This window comes from Oncorhynchus gorbuscha, linkage group LG12 (assembly GCF_021184085.1).
Source record: "Oncorhynchus gorbuscha isolate QuinsamMale2020 ecotype Even-year linkage group LG12, OgorEven_v1.0, whole genome shotgun sequence".
Lineage (NCBI taxonomy): Eukaryota > Metazoa > Chordata > Actinopteri > Salmoniformes > Salmonidae > Oncorhynchus > Oncorhynchus gorbuscha.
Genome location: NC_060184.1, coordinates 13,234,871 through 13,254,239, shown reverse-complemented (window position 1 = coordinate 13,254,239; position 19,369 = coordinate 13,234,871). Strand labels below are relative to the sequence as shown.

General features: G+C 44.5%; 1 protein-coding gene across 6 annotated transcripts in view; it reads left to right on the top strand.

Annotated features, from left to right (window-relative positions):
* Positions 1 to 19,369, top strand: part of xkr5a (XK related 5a) — a 28,232-nt gene that overhangs the window by 5,602 nt on the left and 3,261 nt on the right. For all 6 annotated transcript variants that reach the window (XR_006830669.1, XM_046291133.1, XM_046291134.1 and 3 more), the window contains 4 exons: positions 404 to 588; positions 6,435 to 6,647; positions 7,726 to 7,895; positions 8,275 to 8,386. Coding sequence is in view for 5 of the 6 variants with exons in the window: in XM_046291133.1 (XP_046147089.1) it covers positions 404 to 588; positions 6,435 to 6,647; positions 7,726 to 7,895; positions 8,275 to 8,386 (680 nt within the window). In the remaining variant the exon portion in view is untranslated. The remainder of the gene's footprint in view (positions 1 to 403; positions 589 to 6,434; positions 6,648 to 7,725; positions 7,896 to 8,274; positions 8,387 to 19,369) is intronic.

Genomic DNA, 19,369 nt, shown 5'->3' with positions numbered 1-19,369 from the left:
CACCCTGACTCTGACAACAAGGCAATGTGGTTCAGAATTAGAATTTGAAGTAAGTAATTCAGAGTAAACTTAATTTAGAAACCTGCCATTGATTGTCTTAGTTGGATGAATAAGATCTCTTATTCTATTTGTCCTCTAGTACTATACAGGAAGTGATGTGTATTAGAGGTTACCGCAAGGTTTCCATCATTAAACCTGGAATCTTAAAATCTTCTGTGTATCTAATCTGGATTAGATACACAGAAAATTCATTATATCCAAATTGCAGAATTCCTTACATAATCCCACCAACACACAGTACATCGCATCATCCACCGCCATACATAACCAGCTCTAGAGAGCAGTGGGTTATCTCACCAGCTCTGTCTCACAGCTGTTGGTCTTTGTCTCCACCTTCTGGCAGGTTGTGGGACTGCATGGTGTCTGTATGGGACATGCAGGGCACTGCGGGGGAGCTGGGGGCGGCTGTGATGCAGCAGGCTGATGTGTCCGCTCTCCGCCTGTTGGAGGCCCTGGTCCTCACCCTACCGCAGACCCTGCTTCAGACCTATGTCCTGGCCGTCACTGACGTGGAACTAGACTCACCGGGTAAGACACCATTGTACCCAATTAATTACAAAGAAACAAACGTATAACATAAATCAAATGTTATTAATTACTACACTGAACACAAATATAAAAGCAAAGATTTTACTGATTTACAGGTCATATAAGGAAATCAGCCAGTTGAAATAAATTCATTAGGCCCTAATCTATGGATTTCATATGACTGGGAATACAGATATGCATCTGTTGGTCACAGATACCTTAAAAAAGGTAGGGGCATGGATCAGAAGACCAGTCAGTATCTGGTGCGACCAGAATTTGCCTCATGCAGCGTGAAACATCTCTTTCGCATAGAGTTGATCAGGTTGTTGATTGTGGCCTGTGGAATGTTGTCTCAATGGCTCTAGGAAGTTACTGGATATTGTCGGGAACTGGAACACGCTGTCGATCCAAAGCATCCAAAACATGCTCAATGGGTGACATATCTGGTGACTATACAGACCATGGAAGAACTGGGACATTTTCAGCTTCTAGGAATTGTTTACAGATCCTTGCGACATGAGGCTGTGCAATATCATGCTGAAACATGAGGTGATGGCGGTGGATGAATGGCACGACAATGGGCCTCAGGATCTCGTCCATCTCCGTGCATTCACATTGCCATCAATAAAATGCAATTGTGTTTGTTATCCGTAGTTTATGCCTGCCCATAACAACCCCACCACCACCACCATGGGGCACTCTGTTCACAACGTTAACATCAGCAAACCGCTCGCCCACACGACGCCATACACACTGTCTGCCATCTGCCCTGTACAGTTGAAACCGGGATTCATCCGTGAAGAACTTCTCAAGGTGACCATTTGCCCACTGAAGTCAGTTAGGACGCCAAACTTGCAATCCGGTCAAGACCCTTGTGAGGACGACGAGCATGCAGATGAGCTTCCCTGAGACGGTTTCTGACAGTTTGTGCAGAAATTCTTATTTTGTGCAAACCCACAGTTTCATCAGCTGTCCGGATGGCTGGTCAGATAATCCAGCAGGTGAAGAAGCCGGATGTGGAGGTCCTGGGCTGACGTGGCTACACGTGGTCTCTCAAACGACATGGGAGGTGGCTTATGGTAGAGAAATTAACATTAACTTATCTGGCAACAGCTCTGGTGGACATTCCTGCAGTCAGCATGCCTATTGCACACTCCCTCAAATTTAGATATCTGTGGCATTGTGTTGTGACACAACTGAACATTTTAGAGTGGCCTTTTATTGATTGTCCCAAGCACAAGGTGCACCTGTGTAATGGTCATGTTTTTAATCAGCTTCTTGATATGCCACACCTTCATCAGGTGGATGGATTATCTTGTCAAAAGAGAAATGCTCACTAACAGGGATGTAAACAAACATATCTTTTTAAATACGATTTTTGTACGTATGGAAAGTTTCTGGGATCTTTTATTTCAGCTCATAAAACATGGGCCCAACACTTTACATGTTGCGTTTTTACATGTTTGTTCAATATATGTAATAATACCATTTTTACCATCTCTTAGTGGGCCCGAATTAATGAAGTGTGCTGATCCAGGACCAAGTTTAAACTTACCTTAGATCACCACTCCTGCACTGAGATGCATGATACATAAGGCTCCTTCCTGGCCTCCCATCTGGTGTGTTTTAAGCATCTCAGAATAGAGGTGCTGATTGGGATCAGTTTAGCCTTTTAGATCACATTAGTTAGGTTTCCACCCAATTGGCGACAGAGTTTCATGCGAATATCCACATAAAAACAAGAAGTTATTTCCCCACTAGATATGTGTTTTCATGAAGTTGACTTGTTGCATATAAAAGGCTGTGCGTGATGACGTAGTGCACATAAAACTACCTTTTATTTCCCCACTAGATATGTGTTTTCATGAAGTTGACTTGTTGCATATAAAAGGCTGTGCGTGATGACGTAGTGCACATAAAACTACCCTTTATTTCCCCACTAGATATGTGTTTTCATGAAGTTGACTTGTTGCATATAAAAGGCTGTGCACATAAAACTACCCTTTATTTCCCCACGTTGACTTGTTGACGTAGTGCACATAAAACTACCCTTTATTTCCCCACTAGATATGTGTTTTCATGAAGTTGACTTGTTGCATATAAAAGGCTGTGCGTGATGACGTAGTGCACATAAAACTACCTTTTGCGGTTACATTTTCATGTATAGAAAAAAACAAGTGAAATGGGTTTCCATCGCATTTTCAACTCTACTAATGGTTTTCTCCCAAAAACATGTTGTGTACCGAGTGTGTCCACTCTGGTTATGACAGACGTGCTCTAGCATCTGCACTATGTTGGCTAGAGCACATGTATTGCCTACATGATGAGATTATTATGGACTAAAATAACACTTTTTATTTGTCAAACTGGCAGCCAAGCATTGATGATCATGTCCCACAATCAGACCCTCTATATTTATTTGGAAAGGAGCATTAAGCTCATCACCTTGCACTTTCACCCCCCTGTGAAGTTCATCATAACTTATTTCATCTGTAGCCTAATCAATCAATAAATCAATCAAATGTATTTATAGAGCCCTTTTTTACAACAGCAGTTGTCAGAAAGTGCTTTTACAGAAACTGAGCCTAGAAACCCCAGAGCAAGTAATACGAATGTAGAAGCACGGTGGCTAGGAAAAACTCCCTAGAAAGGCAGGAACCTATGAAGAAACCTAGAGGAACCAGGCTCTGAGGGGTGGCCAGTCCTCTTCTGGTTGTGCCGGGTAGAGATTATGAGAGTACATGGCCATTAAGTCCAGATTGTTCTTCAGACGTTCATAGAAGACCAGCAGGGTCAAATAATAATCACAGTGTTTGTAGAGGGTGCGACAGGTCAGTACCTCGGGACTTAATGTTAGTTGGCTTTTCATAGCCGAGCAATTCGAGGTTGAGACAGTACGTGACCAGGTCAGGGTTCCATAGCTGCAGGCAGAACAGCAGAAATTGGGTCAGCAGCACAACCAGGTGGACTGGGGACGGGGACAGCCAGGAGTCATCAGGCCAGGTAGTCCTGAGGCCAGGTAGTCCTGAGGCATGGTCCTAGAGCTCAGGTCCTCCGGGAGGGGAGAGAGATGGGATAATTAGAGGCAGTATATCTAAGATCACACAGGACACCATATAAGACAGGAGAATTACTCCAGATATAGCAGACTGGCCCTAGCCCCCCGGCACATAGAATATTGCAGCATAGATACAGGAGACTGAGTCGCAGTGGGAGGGCCACACATGTCATCTCGTAACTCCTAAGTTTACTTCAATATGATGGTTATATCAATATTTGCGCATAAAAGCCTTTCTACAGATATTTCTCTCATAATTCATTTTACAGACACAAAGATCCCACCTTGTCTAGCGTATTTTGTTTTGTCGACATTTTGAAAGTTTACTCTCAGGCCTGTAATGTAATTCTTTTTTCGACATGTACTTTACTCGCATAAAAAGATTGGCTGGAAAGCTGGCGACAGAATAAGATTGCACAGACAGTGGACAAGCTGATCCTAGGGTTGGATTGGGAATAAAATGTAAAACATCTAACACCCAACCAATTGTGAAGATGTACAATTGTATCTTATATTCTGAATTCATGACACTTCCCTCTCACCTTTTCCCTGCATATGTATGACATAGGGCGGTCCAACGAAAACAACATTTAATCAAGTTAATCGCAGGATTTGCTGTGATTTAATTACGATGAATGGAAAATTCAGAATAAAAAAAAAAAGCATTACAACAATATTGAAGTCTTGATTTTTTTCCAAAGTAACAATTAGGTAATTTGATATGGCACACTTTCTTTAGCCTCACTAGCTAGGTTTCGATCCAATTGGCGACAGATTTTCATGCGAATATTCTAGAATCATTTTCCCACCAGTGGTATGTTTTCACCAAACAAACTTATTGCAGTGCGTGATGACGTAGAGCACACAAAATGTACTTTTTCGTTAAAAGTTTAATGTACTGAATACATCAGAATAAGACCTTCAATATTAATTGGAAAGGACCATCAAGCTCATCACTGTGCGCTTTCACCACCCTCATCATAACTTTTCATCTTAGCCCGTAGCCTAATAAACTTCATGGTTTCCTGTGTAGTGTAGTTCTATGGATGGTCTTAAACTGCAATCATTGATGTCTGAGATGATATGAACATGACTGGGCATTCAAGCATATCTGTATCCATTCATCATTTCCAATAGCTTCTACCAGGTCTTCCTCCCATTTGTTTTACAAAAATAATTACCTTGGTGTACATATTATACATGATATTATCCAAGAATAGAAACAATGGTTCACCCGGTATACCCTGATGAGGACAGCTTGTCTGAGCTCCTAGAGTGTGCGGCTCTCCTTTATTTTTTAAAAAGTGTTCCACTCCTCTAGCCAGCACCTCACCTGAATAGGTGTGCGTTTCTGTCGCCTCAATTGAAATGACCCTTATTCCAGACTATAGCTTTAAGGACCAACTTTGGGAAACTCTGAGTTACACTACTAGCTCAGCACTGTGAATAAACACTAGTTAGATTTTTTTTATGATAAGTTAAACAGCTGTTACCTTGCCAACTAAAGAGTAGCCAGTTTCTGCTCTGTTTGCTTTTACAACTCAGAGAAAGAATGGTGTCAGGTTCCCTCCAGATGTGACGCTTGGCATTCAGTCCAAAGGTTCATCAAAACAGAGAATCTTGTTTTTCATGGTGCATGCAGGCTGTCATATGCCTTTTACTAAGGAGTGACTTCCGTCTTCCCACTCTACCATAAATGCCTAATTGGTGGAGTTCTGCAGAGATGGTTGTCCTTCTGGATGGTTCTCCCGTCTACACAGAGGAACTGTAGAGCTATGTCAGTGACCATCAGGTTCTTGGTCACCGCCCTGACTAAGGCCCTTCTCCCCCGATGGTTCAGTTTGGCCGGGCAGCCAGCTCTAGGAAGAGTCTTGATGGTTCCAAATATCTTCCATTTAAGAATGATGGAGGTCACTGTGTTCTTGGGGACTTTTAATGCTGCAGACATATTTTGGTGTCCTTCCCCAGATCTGTACCTCGACCTCATGGCTTGGTTTTTGCTCTGATGTGCACTGTCAATTTGGGACCTTTTAATAGACAGGTGTGTGCCTTTCCAAATCATGTCCAATCAATTGAATTTACAACAGATGGACTCCAAACAAGTTGTAGAAACATCTCAAGGATGATCAATGGAAACAGGATGCACCTGAGCTCAATTTTGAGTCTCATAGCAAAGGGTCTGTAAACTTAATGTAAATAAGGTATTTTGAATAAATGTACAAATATTTCTAAAGACCTGTTTCACTTCGTCATTATGGGATATTGTGTGTAGATTGCTGAGGAATTACTTTTATTTAATCCATTTTTGAATAAGGCTGTAACGGAACAAAATGTGGAATAAGTCAAGGGGTATGAATACTTTCCGAAGGCCCTGTATGTAATAGTCATATCCTAAAGAACTGAGGATTCCCTAACATTCTGGAATTTTCATTGAAATCATGTGCCGTCCATCGGATCACACGGTGCCGTCCATCGGATCACACGGTGCCGTCCATCGGATCAAACTGTGCCGTCCATCGGATCACACGGTGCCGTCCATCGGATCATGCCAGCTCATCTGGGACTATAAGTCTATAATCAGGATGGGAACCTTTTTGAGAAGCGAAGTGGTAGCCGGATAGTCGGCCACTTAAAATAGGAAGGAAAGAAAATCCCAAAGAAACAAACTTGTAATTGGTAATTTTTGTAATGGAAAAACCTGGTCTGTAAAAAAGATCTGATTATTTCTCACCCCCCCCCAATACTTCCCTCTCATCCTCACCCTCTCCCCATTCATCTGCCTCCACAGTGGCAGCATGCGCCGGCCTGTGCCTGCTGTCGCTGTCGTGGGCACTGGTGCTGTTCAGCCGGGCGTGCTGCCTGATCCGCCCGGGGCACCTGGCCATGCCGCCGGCCGCCCTGCTGTGCCAGCTGCTGTGGAGGGCGGGCATGCTGGGTGCCCGGGTGGCAAGCCTCATGTCTTTCGCCCGCTACTTCCACTGGTGGACCTGCGGAGTGGCAGGTGAGAGAGAGAGGGAGGGAGGGGAGCAAATGCAACAACTGGAGAAACTAGAGGGCTTTTCACACGACTGAGCAAAATCAAGCCAAGCAAAACCAAGCTGTACTGAGCAGGCCTGGTTAAGCATCTACATAGTTGCTGGAAACCCTGCTGAAAAGGACAATGTGAACAGAGAAGATCTGAGCCAGGCCAGCACAGTTTGGTTCTGGTCGGCATGATCGTATAAAGGTAGACAGAGAGAGAGAGATTTATTGTTAACTCCTCGAGCATCAGTATTTACTCATGACTCCATTGTAGTCAATAGTGCATCAAAGTTGAGATGCTTCACAATCATCCGACAGCAGAACCAATCAAAATGGTCATTTAGAATAAACTGATTTGACCTACAATTGACCTCTACGTGCATTATACCAAATGCTCAAAGCCTCAGGTTTGATTATAAATAAACAAATCAACAAAAGACATCTTCACAACACATATCGCCCTTCAAAGCTAGTTTCTTGGCAACCAGTGTCCCCCTGCATGACGATGCACAATACCTCTTACCTCTCTATCTCTGTTCCCTCTGGTCCTGCTGGGCACACGTGCATACACACACACACAACCCTGCCCCTCTCACCGTCACACATGCACACACGCAACCCTGCCCCTCTCACCGTCACACATGCACACACACAACCCTGCCCCTCTCTCCGTCACACATACACACACACAACCCTGCCCCTCTCGCCGTCACACATACACACACACACAACCCTGCCCCTCTGCCGTCACACATACACACACACACAACCCTGCCCCTCTCGCCGTCACACATACACACACACAACCCTGCCCCTCTTGCCGTCACACATACACACACACAACCCTGCCCCTCTCGCCGTCACACATACACACACACAACCCTGCCCCTCTCACCGTCACACATACACACACACACACACACACAACCCTGCCCCTCTCGTCGTCACACATACACACACCCTCTCTCTGTCTCACACACACACTTTGTATTCCCACCACATAGGTGCTCCACTGTCTAATTCACTCTGGAATAATGTATTTTTACATTGACCTCCAGGCTTCCACTGGCTCACAGCGTCTTTCTGGCTGGTCGCCCAGCAACCCGATATCTGCACTGGCCCGTGGCGCTGGCGGCTGTTCAACGCTGTGCTGGGATTAGTTCACATCTTCCTCTTCCTCAATGTCAAAGAAGGCCCCTCGCGCTTTCGCATGGCCGGCTTCTACCTGGTACGTACGAGAGAGAGAGAAGAAACTCTAGAGGGTAAATTTGTACGCAGCAACTGAATTACCCTTTGGGGACAAAGATATTAGTTAGTTCAGATTTAGTTCAGTTTCAATTTCCTGCTTCTACGTGGTACGTATGATGACAAGGAGGATGAGGATTTCCCTACAGGGACAATAAAGATTGGTTTAATTTGAATTAAGTGTGCAGCTTAGGAATGTTCTGATTGACTTCTGTTTGAATCTCCTGGTGCTCGTCGTTATTTCTTGTCTTATGCCTTCACTCCTGTGTCTTTGAGATGAGTTGTATATATATATATATATATATTTTTTTTTGGTGGGGGGGTCACTATCCTGACCTCTCGTTTGACCTCTTCTCCTATAGGCCATGCTACTGGAGAATGCCACACTATTAGTGGCAGCGTCAGACTTCCTCAGTGAGAAATCATGGGATAGCATAACCCTCCCTACTATCGTGCTGTGCAGCTTCCTGCTTGGTGAGTCAATCTTTGTAGTCTCCCTATTCTAATGTAGAATTTAGTTTTAACCCCCAGGTTATGCCTGAGGTGTGTGCACAGAACAGAGGATGTTAAAAAGAGCATTTACAAAGCTAAAGTTAAACCTATTACGTGTTAAAAGGAAACTTCTTATATTCAAATGTAGATTTAATTTAGGGCAAATTTCTACTACCAGAGAAACTTCAAATATCACAGATTTTGTAATGTTCATGGTTGTAAGGGATATATTGTCTATCTAAAGGCTGGTTTGCAGTTCTATTAACATGCTGTAGACAGCTGTCGCAGTGACATCATAAAACACGCTATTGTTGTCCGACACCAACTTGTCGTTATGAAAAGTATAAACACCTCTATATGACACCGGCAGCTTGGTGATCCAAATAGCATAACTACCTGATTTTAACACCAATAAACTCATTCGTTTCAAAAGAATTGTTTGTATATGTCATGCCAGGCAGCTAAAAAAAACTATCTAGCAACTAAAAGCAAGTTCCTAAAGGATGTTTTGGTATGTTTTTAGCTTGTTAGCTAGCTGGCTAACCAGTTCAAATAGAGCATAGCTGAAAATGCCTTAACTTTAGCAAAAACAAATTGTCATTATTGCAAGAAAATAAACTCACAATAAGCTAATTATTTACAAGGTAATGGTGAGTTTTCTAGTAGTCTTGTTACTGGCACAAACCAGGTTTCCATCCAACCTTTTTATGCAAGTTTAGTTTATTAGGATCCTCATTAGCTACTGCACATGCAGCAGCTACTCCTCATGGGGTCCACACAATGACAGTGCAGAACAGTAAGACAAGAACAACATTAAATAGGAAAGACAACAAAAATACCATTTACACATTTCATATTCTTATATACACTGCAGTTAAATTGTATTATTTATAAAGAGAAGAGGTTCTGTGATACAATATGTTTGTTTTTTTAAGCTAAACTTGCTTTTTGCCTAAAACCCCTGGTGACAGAGCATTCCACGATGACATGGCTCTATACAAAGCTGAGCGACGTATTACAGTACATCTGTTTTCAGTTTAGGTACTGTGAAGAAACCCATAGTGGCGTGTCTGGTGGGGTATGCATGTCTGTTTGAAGTGTACCTATGACTGTCATGCATGTTGATGATGTTAGGTCTATGTTTGCAGTTAAAGGCAAGGTGTGCTGCTTTGTTGTGAGCCAGATGCAGCTTTTCTCTGCTGCACCTGACTATGTTGCTGGACAGTAATCAGGATGGGACAATATCAGAGCCTAAACGACTAGTACAGTTGATCTTTGTGTGAAACACGCAGAATACATTTTTATAACAGACATACCTCTCCCCATCTTCACAACCGGTTTGTCAATATGACATAACTGACTATCCAATGTTACTCCTAGGAGTTCAGCTTCTTCACCTTGTTCATTGTTCATAAGATAATGCTTTAAACCAAATACAATTATTTTTCAGAGCAGTTTATTATTAATGACCTGTTCGGACACTGGCTGTAACTCCATTCTAAGAGTCTCAGTGAGCTCACTGGCTGTAGCTCCATTCTAAGAGTCTCAGTGAGCTCACTGGCTGTAGCTCCATTCTAAGAGTCTCAGTGAGCTCACTGGCTGTAGCTCCATTCTAAGAGTCTCAGTGAGCTCACTGGCTGTAGCTCCATTCTAAGAGTCTCAGTGAGCTCACTGGCTGTAGCTCCATTCTAAGAGTCTCAGTGAGCTCACTGGCTGTAGCTCCATTCCAAGAGTCTCAGTGAGCTCACTGGCTGTAGGTGCTGATGTGTACATTGTGCAGTCATCTGCATACATAGTCATTTTAGGTTCTTGTAAAACAAATGGCAAATCATTTCTAACAGCCCAATGCAACTGCCCTGAGGGATACCACACTGTACACATCTGATGTTAGAGAAACATGTTGGATAAAACATGGCATGACAGTCCTTATGGAAACAGCTAATTTGTCTGTAAACTTTCCAAATGTTGACAAAACAAAATATGATATGTACCCGTTGTTCCTTCTTTAGTCATTGGTAGAGAGTTGATACAATTCCAACTCTGGAAGGCTAAAACCACCCTGAGACTTATGAAGTTATTTATTCTATACATTTTATTTGCCCATATAAAGTATGTTATGACCGAGTATACTTTTTTTAAAGAATGTCTTTGGTGGGATAATTGGTATTACCGAAAATAAATACAAAATCTTTGGCAGCCATGCAATTCTAAAGAGCTTTATTCTGCCTGTAAGATTTATGGGAAGATGTATTCCTTTTAATTAGATCTGCTTTCATATTGTTGAGTAATGGTAAGTCGCTCTGGATAAGAGCGTCTGCTAAATGACTTAAATGTAATGTAAATGTAATGGAGTAAAGTTCCATTTCTCAAGCTCATGCTCATCCTCAATCTTTGAATGTGTCTTATTTTCAAAGGGAAAAAGCTAAGAACATTAGTAACTTCATAATTAAGAAAACTGTAACAATATGGAACACTGTAACAATATGGAACACTGTAACAATATGGAACACTGTAACAATATGGAACACTGTAACAATATGGAACACTGTAACAACATGGAACACTGTAACAATATGGAACACTGTAACAATATGGAACACTGTAACAATATGGAACACTGTAACAATATGGAACACTGTAACAATATGGAACACTGTAACAATATGGAACACTGTAACAATATGGAACACTGTAACAACATGGAACACTGTAACAACATGGAACACTGTAACAACATGGAACACTGTAACAACATGGTAGGCTGTCATTGTAAATAATAATTTGTTCTTATTGGACTTGCCTAGTTACATTTTTTTTTAAATCTGGAAGATATAATGTATTCTACGAGCACCACTATCACTTCCTAAAAACACAACCTTATTGAACAATCCTTAGATAGCTTTTCAGAATTCACCAACAAATTGATCCACATGGAAAACTAAAGGCATAGAAACCATGAATGACTTGGTAACAAGAAATACATTTATTTCCATGCCAGAACAAAAAAGTAACTTTGGGCTAAACGATGTAGATTGTTTCAAATATATGCAACTTAAGCTACACATCAAAATTTATATTTTAAATATTTTGGACATCAGAGCAACCTTGAGGGAATCTTATTTGAGTCCGAAAAGCATATTCATATGATAGGTAATGTATACACGTTTTTACAAAGAGCATATCCAGCTGACAATCTCTTAGAAAAAAAGTAGTGAAATAAAAAATCTATTGGAACCAAGACTTAAAAAGATCTTGGGGTTGGCACAAGATGGAGGGAAAGTTGTGGTATAACTAATGAAATTATAGTTAACACAAAATATAAGCTAATGTATAGACTGTATTATACAAGAGACAACATTCACACATTCTACAGCACAACGGCAGAGTCATGTCTTAAGTATAAAACGAATAATGACTCAATAATCCAGGCTTTCTGGGAATGCTATGAAGTCCAGAGGTTGTGGGCGGAGCTAGAAAGTTGGTTATCAGAAGAATTACAATGTCAACTTAATTTGAACCCATCTCTCGACCTATTTCAACACATGGCATATGGAGGTGTACTGAGATACCCGATGGGTTGGGTGATTCTCTTCTCATCACTCATATTTCAACACATGGCATATGGAGGTGTACTGAGATACCCGATGGGTTGGGTGATTCTCTTCTCATCACTCATATTTCAACACATGGCATATGGAGGTGTAGTGAGATACCCGATGGGTTGGGCGATTCTCTTCTCATCACTCATATTTCAACACATGGCATATGGAGGTGTAGTGAGATACCCGATGGGTTGGGTGATTCTCTTCTCATCACTCATATTTCAACACATGGCATATGGAGGTGTAGTGAGATACCCGATGGGTTGGGTGATTCTCTTCTCATCACTCATATTTCAACACATGGCATATGGAGGTGTAGTGAGATACCCGATGGGTTGGGTGATTCTCTTCTCATCACTCATCTTTCAACACATGGCATATGGAGGTGTACTGAGATACCCGATGGGTTGGGTGATTCTCTTCTCATCACTCATATTTCAACACATGGCATATGGAGGTGTAGTGAGATACCCGATGGGTTGGGTGATTCTCTTCTCATCACTCATCTTTCAACACATGGCATATGGAGGTGTAGTGAGATACCCGATGGGTTGGGTGATTCTCTTCTCATCACTCATCTTTCAACACATGGCATATGGAGGTGTAGTGAGATACCCGATGGGTTGGGTGATTCTCTTCTCATCACTCATATTTCAACACATGGCATATGGAGGTGTAGTGAGATACCCGATGGGTTGGGTGATTCTCTTCTCATCACTCATATTTCAACACATGGCATATGGAGGTGTAGTGAGATACCCGATGGGTTGGGTGATTCTCTTCTCATCACTCATATTTCAACACATGGCATATGGAGGTGTAGTGAGATACCCGATGGGTTGGGTGATTCTCTTCTCATCACTCATATTTCAACACATGGCATATGGAGGTGTAGTGAGATACCCGATGGGTTGGGTGATTCTCTTCTCATCACTCATATTTCAACACATGGCATATGGAGGTGTAGTGAGATACCCGATGGGTTGGGTGATTCTCTTCTCATCACTCATATTTCAACACATGGCATATGGAGGTGTAGTGAGATACCTGATGGGTTGGGTGATTCTCTTATCACTCATATTTCAACACATGGCATATGGAGGTGTAGTGAGATACCCGATGGGTTGGGCGATTCTCTTCTCATCACTCATCTTTCAACACATGGCATATGGAGGTGTAGTGAGATACCCGATGGGTTGGGTGATTCTCTTCTCATCACTCATATTTCAACACATGGCATATGGAGGTGTAGTGAGATACCCGATGGGTTGGGTGATTCTCTTCTCATCACTCATCTTGGAAATGAATCAATCCACCATCATTAACAAAATGGTGCCGTTTCAGGCCATGCGGCAGAAAGATGGTGCACTGGAGATGGGAGTGTCTGCTAGTGGGTCTGGGCAGGTGTGATGTAGTTGATGTTTGTATGTTTATGGTTTGTATGGTTTATAAAAGAGAAAATTAAACCGGACAAAAAAAACAAACGCTAGACAAGGTGGGATCTTTTTGTGTGTCTGAAATGAATTATGTGAGAAATGGTGGCGCAATTGCCTTTATGTGCAAATATTGTTACTGTTTTATAACCATCGTACGTTTACGTCCATACGGTCTCACTAAATGATATGGTGTGGGGTCCTCCCACCGACTCAGGAATGTATGCAGTTTATTAGGCTTTTTTAAAATGCAGATTTTAGAATGTTCACATAAATCTGTCGCAAATTGGATAGCAACCTAACTACTGTGTGGTAACCATGACAACAGACACTCTGACAGGGTCAAGGTTCTGTGAAAAGGAAAACTGAAGCAACTGTCTACACACGATCCGCCGGAGTATAAATTAAATGTTATTTTGACCGGTGAGGTTCAAAAACGTGATTTTTCATATATATTTCCAAACTATGAGGTTGGAATAATACTGCCCTTTTAGTGTAAGAGTTGTTTGAATAGACTGGTTTTGGTGGGCTGACGTTTTGGCCTGCCGTTATGACATCACCAGACAGTAAATGAGTTAACAGACCAATAAGAAAGTGTTCCAAACCGCTCTGCCAATAACAGTTTGAAGTTTTCCCCTCCCAAGTCAGACCACTCCCAGACAGTCCTAGCAAAATTCTTTCTTTGTTTTCAATTAAAATGCTCAAAATCACATTAATGTACTTGTTTCTTGTTACCAAGAAATTATTTGTCATGCTGGTGAATGAGGACCCAAAAGCGACTTGGCGAAAACAGAGTATTTAATCCAGAATAAACTTTACAAAACAAAAAGCATAATACTACACGTAAAGACGAGAACAGACTGGAGACTTGATCGAGAACTGCAGGTTGCCTCGGGAAGGCACTTGAACCTAGCAGACTCAGACACCTGCTCACCACGCAGCATCTGAGGGAAACACGACACGACAGGGCAAAACATAGACACAGCACGGTGAATATAAATGAGGATCCGACAGGGCAGGTACGGGAAACAAGGAGAGAAATAGGGACTCTAATCAGGGAAAAGGATCGGGAACAGGTGTGGGAAGACTAAATGATGATTAGGGGAATAGGAACAGCACTGGGAGCAGGAACGGAACGATAGAGAGAAGAGAGAGCGAGAGAGTGAGAGAGGGAGGGGGAGAGAGAGGGCTAGAAAGAGGGAAAGAACCTAATAAGACCAGCAGAGGGAAACGAATAGAATGGGAAGCACAGGGACAAGACATGATAATAAATGACAAAACATGACAGTACCCCCCACTCACCGAGCGCCTCCTGGCGCACTCGAGGAGGAATCCTGGCGGCAACGGAGGAAATCATCAATGAGTGAACGGTCCAGCACGTCCCGAGACGGAACCCAACTCCTCTCCTCAGGACCGTAACCCTCCCAATCCACTAAGTATTGGTGACCCCGTCCCCGAGAACGCATGTCCATGATCTTATGTACCTTGTAAATAGGTGCGCTCTCGACAAGGACGGGAGGGGGGAGGGAAGACGAACGGGGGTGCGAAGAAAGGGCTTAACACAGGAGACATGGAAGACAGGATGGACGCGACGAAGATGTCGCGGAAGAAGCAGTCGCACAGCGACAGGATTGACGACCTGGGAGACACGGAACGGACCAATGAACCGCGGAGTCAACTTACGAGAAGCTGTCGTAAGAGGAAGGTTGCGAGTGGAAAGCCACACTCTCTGGCCGCAACAATACCTAGGACTCTTAATCCTGCGTTTATTGGCGGCTCTCACAGTCTGTGCCCTGTAGCGGCAAAGTGCAGACCTCACCCTCCTCCAGGTGCGCTCACAACGTTGGACAAACGCTTGAGCGGAGGGAACGCTGGACTCGGCAAGCTGGGAAGAGAATAGAGGAGGCTGGTAACCCAGACTACTCTGAAACGGAGATAACCCGGTAGCAGACGAAGGAAGCGAGTTGTGAGCGTATTCTGCCCAGGGGAGCTGTTCTGCCCAAGACGCAGGGTTTCTGAAAGAAAGGCTGCGTAGTATGCGACCAATCGTCTGATTGGCCCTCTCTGCTTGACCGTTAGACTGGGGATGAAACCCGGAAGAGAGACTGACGGACGCACCAATCAAACGACAGAACTCCCTCCAAAATTGTGACGTGAATTGCGGGCCTCTGTCTGAAACGGCGTCTAACGGGAGGCCATGAATTCTGAACACATTCTCGATAATGATTTGTGCCGTCTCTTTAGCGGAAGGAAGTTTAGCGAGGGGAATGAAATGTGCCGCCTTAGAGAACCTATCGACAACCGTAAGAATCACAGTCTTCCCCGCAGACAAAGGCAGACCGGTAATGAAGTCCAGGGCGATGTGAGACCATGGTCGAGAAGGAATGGGGAGCGGTCTGAGACGACCGGCAGGAGGAGAGTTACCCGACTTAGTCTGCGCGCAGTCCGAACAAGCAGCCACGAAACGGCGCGTGTCACGCTCCTGAGTCGGCCACCAAAATCGCTGGCGAATAGACGCAAGAGTGCCTCGAACACCGGGATGACCAGCTAACTTGGCAGAGTGAGCCCACTGAAGAACAGCCAGACGAGTGGAAACAGGAACGAAAAGGAGGTTACTAGGACAAGCGCGCGGCGACGCAGTGTGCGTGAGTGCTTGCTTAACCTGTCTTTCAATTCCCCAGACTGTCAACCCGACAACACGCCCATAAGGAAGAATCCCCTCGGGATCAGTAGAAGCCACAGAAGAACTAAACAGACGGGATAAGGCATCAGGCTTGGTGTTCTTGCTACCCGGACGGTAAGAAATCACAAACTCGAAACGAGCGAAAAACAACGCCCAACGAGCTTGACGGGCATTAAGTCGTTTGGCAGAACGGATGTACTCAAGGTTCTTATGGTCTGTCCAAACGACAAAAGGAACGGTCGCCCCTCCAACCACTGTCGCCATTCGCCTAGGGCTAAGCGGATGGCGAGCAGTTCACGGTTACCCACATCATAGTTGCGCTCAGATGGCGACAGGCGATGAGAAAAATAAGCGCAAGGATGAACCTTATCGTCAGACTGGAAGCGCTGGGATAGAATGGCTCCCACGCCTACCTCTGAAGCGTCAACCTCGACAATGAATTGTCTAGTGACGTCAGGAGTAACGAGGATAGGAGCGGACGTAAAACGTTCTTTTAGAAGATCAAAAGCTCCCTGGGCGGAACCGGACCACTTAAAACACGTCTTGACAGAAGTAAGAGCTGTGAGAGGGGCAGCAACTTGACCGAAATTACGAATGAAACGCCGATAGAAATTAGCGAAACCTAAAAAGCGCTGCAACTCGACACGTGACCTTGGAACGGGCCAATCACTGACAGCTTGGACCTTAGCGGAATCCATCTGAATGCCTTCAGCGGAAATAACGGAACCGAGAAAAGTAACGGAGGAGACATGAAAAGAACACTTCTCAGCCTTTACGTAGAGACAATTCTCTAAAAGGCGCTGTAGAACACGTCGAACGTGCTGAACATGAATCTCGAGGGACGGTGAAAAAATCAGGATATCGTCAAGATAGACAAAAACAAAGATGTTCAGCATGTCTCTCAGAACATCATTAACTAATGCCTGAAAAACAGCTGGCGCGTTGGCGAGACCAAACGGCAGAACCCGGTACTCAAAATGCCCTAACGGAGTGTTAAACGCCGTTTTCCACTCGTCCCCCTCTCTGATGCGCACGAGATGGTAAGCGTTATGAAGGTCCAACTTAGTAAAGCACCTGGCTCCCTGCAGAATCTCGAAGGCTGATGACATAAGGGGAAGCGGATAACGATTCTTAACCGTTATGTCATTCAGTCCTCGATAATCCACGCAGGGGCGCAGAGTACCGTCCTTCTTCTTAACAAAAAAGAACCCCGCCCCGGCCGGAGAGGAAGAAGGCACTATGGTACCGGCGTCAAGAGACACAGATAAATAATCCTCGAGAGCCTTACGTTCGGGAGCCGACAGAGAGTATAGTCTACCCCGAGGAGGAGTGGTCCCCGGAAGGAGATCAATACTACAATCATACGACCGGTGAGGAGGAAGGGAGTTGGCTCGGGACCGACTGAAGACCGTGCGCAGATCATGATATTCCTCCGGCACTCCTGTCAAATCGCCAGGTTCCTCCTGAGAAGTGGGGACAGAAGAAATGGGAGGGATGGCAGACATTAAGCACTTCACATGACAAGATACGTTCCAGGATAGGATAGAATTACAAGACCAATTAATAGAAGGATTATGACATACTAGCCAGGGATGACCCAAAACAACAGGTGTGAAAGGTGAACGAAAAATCAAAAAAAGAAATAGTCTCACTGTGGTTACCAGATACTGTGAGAGTTAAAGGTAGTGTCTCAAATTTGATACTGGGAAGATGACTACCATCTAAGGCAAACATGGGCGTAGGCTTGTCTAACTGTCTGAAAGGAATGTTATGTTTCCGAACCCATGCGTCGTCCATGAAACAACCCTCAGCCCCAGAGTCAATCAAGGCACTGCATGTAGCACCCGAACCGGTCCAGCGTAGATGGACCGACATAGTAGTACAAGATCTAGATGAAGAGACCTGAGTAGTAGCGCTCACCAGTAGCCCTCCGCTTACTGATGGGCTCTGGCCTCTTACTGGACATGAATTAACTAAATGTCCATCAAATCCGCAATAGAGGCACAGGCGGTTGGTGATCCTCCGTTCCCTCTCCTTAGTCGAGATGCGAATCCCTCCCAGCTGCATGGGCTCAGTCTCAGAGCCAGAGGAGGGAGATGGTTGCGATGCGGAGCAGGGAAACACCGTTGATGCGAGCTCTCTTCCACGAGCCTGGTGACGAAGATCTACCCGTCGTTCTATGCGGATGGCGAGAGCAATCAAAGAGTCCACACTGGAAGGAACCTCCCGAGAGAGAATCTCATCTTTGACCACTGTGTGGAGTCCCTCCAGAAAACGAGCGAGCAGCGCCGGCTCGTTCCAGTCACTAGAGGCAGCAAGAGTACGAAACTCTATAGAGTAATCCGTTATGGATCGATCACCTTGGCATAGGGAAGCCAGGACCCTAGAAGCCTCCCCACCAAAAACTGAACGGTCAAAAACCCGAATCATCTCCTCTTTAAAGTTCTGGTAATTGTTAGAACAATCAGCCCTTGCCTCCCAGATAGCTGTGCCCCACTCTCGGGCCCGGCCAGTAAGGAGTGAAATGACGTAAGCAACCCGAGCTCTCTCTCTAGAGTATGTGTTGGGTTGGAGAGAGAACACAATCTCACACTGGGTGAGAAAGGAGCGGCACTCAGTGGGCTGCCCGGAGTAGCAAGGTGGGTTATTAACCCTAGGTTCTGGAGGCTCGGCAGGCCAGGAAGTAACAGGTGGCACGAGACGAAGACGAAGACTGGAACTGTCCAGAGAGGTCGGAAACCTGAGCGGCCAGGTTCTCCACGGCATGGCGAGCAGCAGACAATTCCTGCTCGTGTCTGCCGAGCATGGCTCCTTGGATCTCGACGGCAGTGTTACGAGCGTCTGTAGTCGCTGGGTCCATTCCTCGGTTGGATCCTTCTGTCATGCTGGTGAATGAGGACCCAAAAGCGACTTGGCGAAAACAGAGTATTTAATCCAGAATAAACTTTACAAAACAAAAAGCATAATACTACACGTAAAGACGAGAACAGACTGGAGACTTGATCGAGAACTGCAGGTTGCCTCGGGAAGGCACTTGAACCTAGCAGACTCAGACACCTGCTCACCACGCAGCATCTGAGGGAAACACGACACGACAGGGCAAAACATAGACACAGCACGGTGAATATAAATGAGGATCCGACAGGGCAGGTACGGGAAACAAGGAGAGAAATAGGGACTCTAATCAGGGAAAAGGATCGGGAACAGGTGTGGGAAGACTAAATGATGATTAGGGGAATAGGAACAG